The sequence below is a fragment of the Canis lupus genome, chromosome 34 (assembly GCF_011100685.1).
Source record: "Canis lupus familiaris isolate Mischka breed German Shepherd chromosome 34, alternate assembly UU_Cfam_GSD_1.0, whole genome shotgun sequence".
Lineage (NCBI taxonomy): Eukaryota > Metazoa > Chordata > Mammalia > Carnivora > Canidae > Canis > Canis lupus.
This window is the reverse complement of record NC_049255.1, coordinates 2,759,984-2,772,167: the sequence shown is the minus strand read 5'-3', so window position 1 is coordinate 2,772,167 and position 12,184 is coordinate 2,759,984. Positions and strand designations below refer to the sequence as shown.

The window sequence follows — 12,184 nt, the reverse complement described above, 5'->3', positions numbered from 1 at the left end:
TTACTCCATGTTTGCAATCCTTGCAATTCCAGCTCTATTTCAAGTCTTAGGACTATTAGAATGTTTCTTAATTCTGTAAAAAATGTGTTCTTTAGTTTAGAGGTCAATTTGGAAATAGACCAAATCCCTTCTGTCCTCCCATAACTACAAGCCCGGAAACTATGCTGAGGCTGACATGACAGGGCCCCTATTTATTTTTCTAGGTTCCTAGTTCACATTCCCCCACTGAGCAGACACTGTAGGGATCTCTCCATCATTTATTCCTTTCCTAGTCCATTTTTCAGGGGCCATGGCTTTTGTGTTGAATTGACTTAAACACCACACTGTGACAAAACCTAGGGTAGTAAATGGTCAGCAACCCAGGTCTCAGCTAATCCAAGCAGGTCATTTCATTGACCTCAGTGAACAATACACATGTGGGCAAAACCTAAGATAGACAAATAAAGGCAAACCTGAGTATTTCTGTTTGGTGACAAGAAAAAGAAGGTTCCTTTCTGCAGTAGATGTACTTGGAAATGTGACATTCAGAATTGTTGCAATCTTTGTTTTATGATAATGGAAGATGCCTGGAATCAAGCTTCCTCTTAAAGAGGAAAAGTGAAGGCAATCACATAGACAAGTCATAGAACCCTGATCAAACCATGCTTGAAGCCCACAATACCTGCAGACTTTTCAAATAAGTCAAACAATAAATTGCTATGATCACTCAATTCTGAGTGGAATTTTTTTCCTGCTTTATAGGGCCAAAGCAACCTGATCTGTCATCTCCCCACCGCAAAACAAAACAAAACAAAGCAAAACACACACACACACAAAAACAAAACAAAACAAAACACTTAAAAGTACATACACACTCAGATATGGGCTTTAATAAAACCCTACAATTGGGCTTTTTCAGAATTTATTTTTTTTAACATTTTTAACATTTATTGAGGATTCCTGCCCAAATCTGTCCATATCCTAATGGTTACAAACTTTCTAACTCTACTACTCCTTCCAGTACATTAGAGAGGGGGAAAAATTTTTCATAATCTCCAAATCCACAACAATAAAACAATGTTGGAAACTGCCATAAGAACACGAGTGAAAAAAAAATCTTTTCTAAGAACTGCAGGACTATAAATTTAGGAAGGACACAAAAAATTATAAATGAATCAAACTCATCAAATTATATACATTAAACGTATAGCTTTTTTTTAATGTTACTCATACTTCATTTGAGTGGTTTTAAAAAAAGAATCATGCCAAAGAAAACCATGATTTTTAGCTTAATTCTGAGTTAAGAATATTAAGAATTTGCCCACAATGCATATGGCCTCCTATATACAATAGATGATTTTATATACAATTTAAAATCCAATACATTATGAATTTATGATTCAGAAGTACCCTTAAATATTTTTAAGCAGTAGAAACACACATGATAGTTACAAGTAAAAATAATACCCGCAAAGTGTTCCATATTATTATCCCAGAGACATACCATAGAGGTCTCAGGTTATTAAGAAAACATCAAAAAATGTTTTCTATATTAAGAGTATGTTTTTGGGAGTGGGAAAGAATAACAGCTTTCCCTTTGGTTTAAAATACTCAACAGCCTGAAGTCACGAACCTAAGAAGGTGTAGCGGTCTCTGGAGGAGTTGGAATTGCAGAGAAATCCAGTGTGGAAGCACACCTGTACTTTCCACTCCACCCCCCACCCCCAAACCCTCTGCTAGGCGAGGCTCAGGTTCCCACTTTAAAAGAAGTTAAGGTCACTTCTATTTCAGAAGGGTAAACGTTTGGTAGCATGAATGACTTTTTCTTCTTATTAAATAGAAGAAATGGTAATTTCTGAAATGCTCTTCCAATTTAAAATCTAAGAGCTCCTGCATCTCAACCCATGAAGCCACAGGCCCCAGTGGAGGTTGGAGGGTAACATCTGTAATGCACTAGCCTGTGTCCCTGTAAGCAGGCAGCATGGAGGGTGTGAGCAGCCTACAGTCCGGCCATCAGTGTCACCACGGAGTTGACTGTAGTTCTCTTTGTACCATTGATTATAATCACAGCTGTGTCCCTTTTCCTGCTATTGAAAGCTCATTGGAGGCTTTTCATTAACACCTTATTCCTGCGAACACATTTGGGACACAGCATATTGTCCTCCAGCTGTGGGGGTGGAAAGTTACAAGCGGGGAGCAAGAAGAGGGCGCATACTCTCCCCCGCTTTTCAGGCACCCAGGTTTGTCCTGCATGAAATTGCAGGTGAACCCAACCTTCTGTGCCTGCAGGCATACTTCTCCCATGGACCACACACCACTTGGCACCATGGGCCTCCTGTGGCGATGCCACTGTCTCCATCTTCCCAGCCCTGGCTGCAATTCTGGACCAGGAGGCAAACATGGAATCTGGGGCCAAAGTGGTCACAACAACAGTATTGACCACCTCCAGGAGAGCATCAGACCCCTCAGGAGGGGCAGCCACTTCAGGAGGGTAGGTTCCATCAGAAGGTATCTTTGTTCCAGGACTTTCCAGAGACATTTCCCCCTTGTCCATCATCAACCTTCTTTGTGTCTGGGTGAGAATCTTGGGCTCCTCTGAGGTGACAGGAAAGTTCTTCTTTTGATCTGGGTAAGCATATTCGCAGGTTCGCTTATATACATCTAATTTCTGGCCTTTGGTGCTCAGCTGGAGTTCTTGGCACCAGGCCCACAGGATGTCTTGGTGAAGCAAGTTGGCTGGTGGTAGTTTCAAAGGTAATGGAGGAACTGGGATTTCTTTCGAATTCTTACTCTTGTACTCTCTTGTTCCGTCTTTTCTGAACAGGAAGCTTTGCCTTCTTTTATAGATCTCTTCCGTTTGGTCCCACTTGCTGAGGTTCCTGGTAACTTTGGTTCACCATACGCCTGCTGTTTCTCTTTGGCTTCTTCCAATACAGGTTGGGATTGGCCAGCCAGATAGTCCCCCTCCCCCCCACTTCGTGGAGCCCTTTTTGCCTTTTGCTTTCTCCATATCCAAAGAGAAGTCAAGGTTGACAAAAAGTCTTACTCCTGAAATCCAAAATCTCATTTGTACTACATTCTTCTAGAATAAAATGAAATAGCATAGCTCTGCCTTAGCCACCCAAACCTTGGAATGTCATTACAATCTGAAGTATCTTCTTTAATTTATCATTTTAATAGCCTGAATAACTCTCATCCACTACCACTTGTTATGGAAGTCTATTCAACTATTTCTACTATTAATTGGGTCTTGTATGAACTGGCATGCATTTTCAAATACTTCCCTAGCAACTGATATTTTTGGTGGTACATAAACCTCATCTTATGTCAGCATCCACTTTGTAGAACAGTCCACATGTGTTTTAAAGCAAACATTTAAATAAGTGTTTTAATCAAAATGTTAAGAAGGCTTTCAAATGAAGCTGTAATTTGCACGCTTTCCTGCATGTCACTGATGGGCACACTTATTCACTGCTCCAGGTAAATCCCATAATAATTTGAATAATTATTTGAGAAGTATAATCTATTACAGCTATGACAAAATGGCTATTTGTGCTATTTTTATAATTTTTAGATTTTTTAAAATTTATGCTTGCTATGTACCTGACATATATTCGCATCACCTATGTATTTTATTTATCTTGTGTATCTACAATCCCAGCATATGCCATTTTAACACTGATGAAAGTCAAATATTTCAAAGTTCAATTAGGTGCTATCTAAAACATTTAAAATTGTGCCAATGAAAAAAATAAAATAAAATAAAATTATGCCAATGCAAATTTTAAAATGTGAGTAAAATGTGTAAAATGTGTCTATACGTTGAAACAGAATGCATTTCTGTGTATCTACAGAGAACAACCAGAAATTTCATACATAGGAGCAAAGACATCTTGACATTGCAGAACACTTGAGTTCCCAGTGGACATGCATTTAATTAAAAGACGTGGTAGGGACGCTGGGTAGCTCAGCGGTTGGGCGCCTGCCTTCGGCTCAGGGCTTGATCCTGGAGTCCCGGGATCAAGTCCCACATCAGGCTCCCTGCATGGAGCCTGCTTCTCCCTCTGCCTGTGTCTCTGCCTCTGTGTCTCTCATTAATAAATAAATAAAATCTTTAAAGTAAATAAAAAAGACATGGTAGACAACGGTAGTTCAAGTCCACATGGTGAGATATTGCTGATAGATGTAGTAACACTATAATGGATGGCTAATGTAAATAGTTCTATGACAGGCAGATCCTTCTAAAATTTATCTTAAAGTTTGCAAGCAGTAGTGACAGCACCTAGGCTCATGGGATGGAGAACTACATCGTACATGTGAAAAAGCAAAATGAATGGCACCTGGCCAGGTGGAAAGAGGAAGCTACACAGCAAATGATGAGCTATTGCTGGTTGAGGCTAAGCTACTTTGAATCATATCCAAGATGCAGTTTTAATGGGCAAATGTCAAGGATCTTGCTAGAAATCCCCAGGTCTCATTCTAAAGAGGACTCTGCAATGCAGCCCAAATATAGAGTTTTCTCTACTTGATCAAAATAAAATAAAATATCAAATGAAAGTATAGTAGCAATATTACTATAATTTTGGTTGTAAGATTACAATGGAGATTGAGATTTAAGATTTCTAAACAAGGTAAGTGAGTTGGTATTTCCATTATTGAGATCAACTAGAGCTAAGCTATAATTGACCAGGGCAGATTTAACAGCAGATTTAGATTATAACAAGTAAATACTATTTGAGAACTTACTTTTAAGCTCTTCTCTCATTTTGTAGGATTTTCATTAATGAGAATTTTGTGGATGCCAAGATCCTACTTGCTAAAGGAATTATGCCTGCAAGTTATATATAAAAACCCAAATCCCTACAAAACGAACGTTCATTAAGACAGGGCAGACATCATTAAGGAGTGACATACAGCCAGATGTAGAAATGACATGAACACTGCCATGAACAAAATGAAAATGAAAAAGAAATTTAATTCAAAACCATAAAAAATGTGAAGTTTCTGTACCTATGAATCAAAATTAACATTAAATATTAATTAAAACCAAATCAAATATGCCATTCAGGTAACAGGGCTTGTGCCAGCAATCTGTTAATACTTACACAGTATTGTAATACTGTAATTATATGTATGTATACTATGTATACATACATATAATTATGTATGTATGTATATATAATTATATATACATATATGTATATATAATTATATAGTATACATACATGTATACTATAATGCTCCCTGGGCATTTCAGCAAAAGCAGGTCTTCTAAGGAGAGCAGCTGAAAAGAGCTGCCATCAGCCTCCTCCAAGACTAGCTAAGAGGTGAGGTGTCTGGTCCTAACTTTGGGAGAGCAGAGAAGAAGTCTCCTCTCCGACCCCCCAGGCCACTGATGGGGTCTCCAAGATAGCCATTGAGATACAAGGGAGTGTCTGGGAGGAAGAGGGATAGCTTCTCATTGCACCTGTTGGCCAGTTGAGCTGCAAGAGCCTGAGTCCACCCTGGTACTCACATACAGAGTGCTCTGAGGGCCTGTCTAGTGTCCCTGGGCCTGGGGGCTGGCACATGTCTGAAGAAATCTGAAAACATATACAGCATGGGGCAGCCATCATGGGCAGGGTAAGGAAAGAGGGCAAGGAGAGATTAAGTCTGGTCATCCTTTCTTTGCTAAGAAAAGTAAGTGTGAAGTTCCCATCAGCTACCTGGAGAAAACAAAAGTTAGCCTGAGCCTTTCGGTGGCATCCTTGCCCCATAGGGTAGAGCGCTGAGGCAAGGAGATTACAGAAACAAGATATGGTCAGGGGTCTTCTGTGCACAGGACCAGCTTAAAGACAGGAGAGAATTTCAGGAGTTTATGAGTGTGTCACCCATGAAAGCTACAGGGATCAGGGGTTCATGCAGAACTAGCATTTGGGACCTGCCATATTAGAGCCCCACAGCTGGCTGAATTAGTACAACCACTCTGCCCCTAAGTGGCTCAGCAGAAGCCGAGAGCACAGAGTGAGGACAGCAGACAGCCAGCTAGGCTGCTGATTCACCAACACAACTCCATCCCACTGGTCAGGGTGGGGGCAGCTTTGACCTGTAGCTATGATGGAAATTAAGAATCAAGCTGGACTTGGAGCATGAAAATTGTGTGTGGTTATTAAAATCAGACAGCTTCTCTATCTGAAAGAGACCAGGAGTGGAGACTGCTAGGTCTCCACGGAAACGTTAGGGGATTCCACAGGACCTGCTGGAAGGCAGAGGCTATCGAAGGCACTCGCCCTGACCTTGGGGATGTGGGCACGTTCACTTCAGAGGATACTATGATTCAGCTCAAACAGGACTAGGGCCTTATGTGTAGCACAGCAGAGGAAAGATGTTCTTTATGCTTAAAAATACTACTACAAAATAAGAATATTAATGTTGGAAAGAAGCACATAATCTGAACTCAGAAATTGAGGACAACAGACTAAACTAAAACTTCATTAAAAAAAAATTTCGGGAGAGTTTCAAAATTTGATTAAGGAAAGGTATATATTATGGGACTTTCTTTTTTCCACTTCTCCTTCATCCAGTATCAAAACCATACACTACATTTCCTTCCAGAGGATAAGAACATCATGAGTTTGCTGGGTGATCATGGTTCTTAAACACATGCTGGCTAATTAAACATGGAAATCAATTAATGATGAAAAGGCAGGAGGGAGGGAAGAATGGATAGATGAAAATAAGGAAATGTATTGTTTATTATGGGTCTAGACATTATGGCAAGGGCTTCAGCATTAATACAGGGATGCCTATGAATTCATTAATTCACTAACTAAATGTATTAATTCCTTCAACTATGTATGAGTCCATGAGCCAGTGTTTAATTCCCACAGCCAGAAAGGGGGCACAGGGCGGGAATCTCATCTGAAGCAAGCCAACTGGCTGCAGTGTCTGCATTCCTAACCTCTAAGTCTGTTAGGTTGAAGTAGCAATAAGGTACTGGCAACAGGTTGTACTGGAATAAGCAAGTCTAAGAAAATAAGAATGTACCAAAGAATGTGTGTGCATGTGTGTGTGTCACAGGCATTAGAAAAGAAAGCTCATATGAGCCAACTGAAACTAAGCCTCAACTATGAGTCAACTTACAAATGAAGGTGCCAGGTACTTGATAAAGCAGGTAATTGTAGATGAGGATATAAGCAGAGGGAAGGAGATACAATTTGCTTCCAAGACCTATTTTTCTTTTTAGAACCTTTTCAGAGGCTTATAAATAAGCTTAATAAGTTTTTTTCTTTCCTCATAGACTATCGGTTCCTTGTGGGGAAGGGCTGCGCATTTCTCTGAGATCCTACTTCAATGTCTGTACAATAGGAGTTCAATAAATATTTAATTCAAAGTGCTAAACCAGGCTTTGTGAATAGGAGAGAGAGGAAAACAAGGAATATAGATTTTAAAAGAAACCAAAATCTGTCTCTATTTTCTTAATGGAAGAAAAATAACCGCAAAACCTCAAGTACTTTCCTTTCCTGATACTTCTGCTCACCAACCAGGAGTGTTCAGAGTTCTGTAGCTGTGAGGCAGCAACTAATAAATGTTTACTGTGTTCTTCTCCATTAAAGTCTTCCTGAAGATGTACTGAGGCGTGGGGAGAGGTGAAGCAAAGAATTCAAAAGGAAGGGTGTCTTGGTGGCTCAGCTGGTTAAGTGCCCAACTCTTGATTTCAGCTCAGGTCATGATCTCAGGTCCTGCTTTGGGCTCTGTACTCAGCAGGGAGTCTGTTTCTCTCTCCCTCTTTCTCACTCTCCCTACCTCCTGTCTGTCCCCCCTGCTCATGCACGCACACTCTCTCTCTCAAATAAATAAATAAATCCTTAAAAAAATTCCAAGGATTCTCCTTGTTTCTTAGGGACTTTGGGTGTATCCATGTAACCTACTGGCCACAGTTTTTATCACAATACAATAAATATATTTTGAATAATTTAACTATAAAAACGACAAAGAAAAATATTAGAATGAGGTCTCAGATGTGCCCACACATGCCAGCAAAAAAAAAAATATATATATATATATATAATAGGAGATATATATATATATATATATCTCCTATTTCCCTACAACTAGCTTTATTATCCCAAGCTGGAGCCATCAGTTGGTGGAAAATTAAATTTTATGGTAATGAGGTAACTCTAGCCAGATTAAATAATTTAAACAGCTGAATGCAGTCTTTACCCGTATGCCTATGAATCAATGCTCAGAATTTTCAGGGTCTGGCCTTCCCCTCTTCCTCCTCAAGGTGCTGCCCAATTGGTATGTGAGCCGAGTGCAATGACAGGGACATGGACTCTTGGAATGCTCTGGCAGTCCCTGTTCTGGACTGTTCCACAGCTGGAGGGCTGCAGGACTGCTGGTGCTCTCCCTCGGCATCCTGTCAAGGCTTGCTCCAGAAGCTGGAGCCTGGGGACACCTCACAGTGTCTTCTCAGTCTTCATAGGAAGGGTCAAATCAGCTTCCCTGCAGACTCAAGTGAGTCAACAGGTGTCTAATCCTCTTGAGGTCTGGATCCAGAACAGAACAATCTCTGCTGCCTCCTGGATTGTCCAGCCCCTTTTGCCTGGCCTTGGCATCGTCTTCAGCAAACTGTCTAGGAAGAGTCTCAACAGACTCCTGGGCTCTGTCGTGGCAGTTTCGGACTTGCGCCCTGCTCTGGGGATCTCACAGTGGCATGGGAGAGCTATAAATAAGGCTGCACTCTGAAAAAATCCTCACAATTTACTTTGATGAGACTGTTCTGGGTAGCATGCAGTGCTTCTTTTATTGCTAAATAAAGAAGCCTCAGTAGGCCTCAGCCTTTGGCTTTCTCCTTCATTTTTCTAATATGTGTTCTCTTTCAGAACTTATGGTAGGAAGAGGAGACACAGGGCCACATGTCTGGCTGCTCGCTCCCCCTATTTTTGCCTCACCTCTTTCCTACACCCACAGAGGCAGGATTGTGAGCTCCCACCTTCTCATCTGATCTAGACACAGATATGAAACTCTATAGTCTAATCTGTCTGTCCTGGTTATTGATATGTCACAGGGGATTAAAAACATGGAAAACCCTTTTATATCTATGCATGCCATGGCATTCATGGCTCTGTCATGCTAGAAGGTCAAGAAAGCCAACTCGAAAATCAAAACAGACTCTCCATGCTGGGTGACATCTAGTATCTCCTTCCCTGGAACTATAAATCTTATGGCCCAACCAGAGGGAAAATAGTGGAATGGAACAAGTCTACAGGTAGAAATTAAAATGCATTGGGGAGCCTGGTGGGCTCAGTCAGTTAAGCATCTGACTTCTTGGGGATCCCTGGGTGGCACAGCGGTTTAGTGCCTGTCTTTGGCCCAGGGCGCGATCCTGGAGACCCAGGATCGAATCCCATGTCGAGCTCCCTGCATGGAGCCTGCTTCTCCCTCTGCCTATGTCTCTGCCTCTCTCTCTCTCTCTCTCTCTCTCTCTCTGTGTGACTATCATAAATAAATAAAAATTAAAAAAAAAAAAACATCTGACTTCTTATTTCACCTGAGGTTGTGATCTCACAGGTCGGGAGACTGAGCACTGTGTGCTTAATTAAGATTCTCTCTCTTCCTCTCCCTATGACCTTCCTCCCCCCAAATAAAAAAAAAAAAGTTAAAGAAATTAAACAACTTTTGTATTTGCAAAATATTATATATATGACATTCACTTCTCTCTCAAAATTGACAGCACAGCCTATACTTACAAACACTGTGGTAAATTAATATAAGGACATCAATCCCAAATAAGATGTGCTCATAAAGGGTTTCAGATATTCAAATAAAATTCTCTTGGTCTTCTACTCTAGATATGGAATTTACTTTCTCAATTTACAGAACTGCTCCTATTTGTATTTTTTTCTATATGGCCTGTAAATCAATGTACTCCTCTGATATAAAGCGTTCTGTGAATGGGGCATTCACTAAGATAGTTGTTGGATTTCTATCAATCAAGTCAATACTCAAAACTTCAGGCATTGTATGAAGTGGGTTTTAAAAGATGTTCACTCTCTGAACTTGCACTAAATGCCAGGTTCAGTTCATTCACAAGCTATTTGGCAATAACTGACAGCCTCAGGACTATCACAATAACAGAAATTATCCTCCATGGTAAATTAAGCTTTCAGAGGGATTTACAGTTAACCACCATTTATTGAGCAAAATACTAATGTCTGTGATAGTCTCTAACAATGTTTATTCCCCCACAGGTTACAAAAATAAAAATTTCTACTTGTACCTTTAATTCCTATGAATTTTTTTCTGGGTAATATAATTTTGGCTAGTTGTCAAAATACTGTCTCTATTATTTTCTATTGATTTTTTTTAAAACATGTAACATATAAACTAAAGGCCTAAAATTCATTCGTTAATGGTTTCCTTTGTTGGGCAGAAACCTTTTAGATAGTGACACTGTCCCACATGTTTATTTTTACTTTTGTTGCATGTGTTTTTGGTGTCACATGCAATAAGTTATTGCCAAATCAACATCAAAAAGCTTCTTTCCTGGGACACCTGGGTGGCTCAGCGGCTGAGCGCCTGCCTTCGGCTCAGGGCATGATTCCAGAGTCCCAGGATCGAGTCCCACATCGGGCTCCCTGCATGGAGCCTGCTTCTCCCTCTGCCTATGTCTCTGTTTCTCTCTGTCTCTCATGAATAAATAAATAAAATCTTAAAAAAAAAAAAAAAAGCTTCTTCCCTATGTTTTCTCCTAGGAGTTTTACAGTTTTTTTTTTTAAAGATTTTATTTATTTATTCATGAGAGACAGAGAGAGAGAGAGAAAGAGAGAGAGGCAGAGACACAGGCAGAGGAGGAGCAGGCTCCATGCGGGGAGCCCGACACGGGACTCCATCCCAGGACTCCAGGATCATGCCATGGGCTGAAGGCAAGCACCAAACCACTGAGCCACCCAGGGATCCCCAGTTTCAGGTTTTAAATTCAAGTCTTTAATCCATTTGAATTGATCTTTTCATAGGGTATAAGACAAGGTTAAATTTCATTCTTTTTCATACAGAGATTCAATTTTCCCATCACCTGTTATTGAAGAGACTACCCTTTGCCCATTGTGTATTCCTGACACTTTTGTCAGAGACAGTTGACTTTCTAAGTGTCAGTTTATTTCTGGGCTATTTTGTTCCATTGCTCTATTTGTTTCTATGACAGTTCCATACTGTTCTGATTACTATAGTTTTGTAATAAAGTTTGAAATCAGGTAATGTGATACCTCCTTCTTTTGTCTTCTTTCTCAAGATTGCTTTGGCTGTTCAGAATCTTTTGTGGTCCTACACAAATTTCAAGATTTTTTTCCCTGTGTTTGCAAAAATGCTACTGGGATTTTTATAGAGACTGCACTGAAACTGTACATCACTTTGGATAATGTGGACATTTAACAATATTAATTTAATCACAGTGATTGATCTATGGAAGCTTTTCCATAAATCATGGCTCCTTTATAGATCCCAATTCAGTAGCAAAGAGTCAGTTAAATTCTATTTTCACTTAAATACAACTTTAAACAAGCCAAGTAACCCCCAATAAGAAAACAACAACTCAAGTTTACTAAGAGTGAACTAATAGTTTTTCCTCAGTAGGAAGGATTTCTCATTCTTTAAGTAATGATATACATATTACTGATAAAGCCCACTCATGTAGTACCTAATGCATACCAGTACTATATTAAATGCTTTAAATTTATCATTTTATGTAAACCTCCAAAACTAGCAAATAGGATGGCACTGCAATCTCCATTTGAAAGAGAAGGAATGAGTCTCAGAGATGTGTAGCAATCGGTAGAAAGAGATTATGAATAAAATCATACCTTGACCTCTATGTGATACCTCTTCCATTAAGTTCCTAATAACAGTCTAGGTCTGTATTTCTAACACCATGTTTGGGGAGGAGGTCATAAATTATGATACAATTCCCCCCGATGTTTCTAGCAGCAATGGCCATGATAGCCAAACTGTGGAAGGAGCCTCGGTGTCCAACGAAAGATGAATGGATAAAGAAGATGTGGTTTATGTATACAATGGAATATTACTCAGCTATTAGAAATGACAAATACCCACCATTTGCTTCAACGTGGTTGGAACTGGAGGGTATTATGCTGAGTGAAGTAAGTCAGTCGGAGAAGGACAAACATTATATGTTCTCATTCATTTGGGGAATATAAATAATAGT

General features: G+C 39.9%; 2 protein-coding genes across 4 annotated transcripts in view; both read right to left on the bottom strand.

The window, feature by feature from the left end:
* The window catches only part of CTNND2 (catenin delta 2), a 913,511-nt gene that overhangs the window by 830,657 nt on the left and 70,670 nt on the right, over positions 1-12,184 (bottom strand). The window lies entirely within an intron of this gene.
* On the bottom strand, positions 896-2,872 carry LOC102154278 (developmental pluripotency-associated protein 4-like; the record flags this gene model as incomplete). Its single annotated transcript, XM_038583290.1, has 1 exon — positions 896-2,872. A coding segment is annotated over one exon (795 nt), but the record flags the coding sequence as incomplete, so codon positions are not given.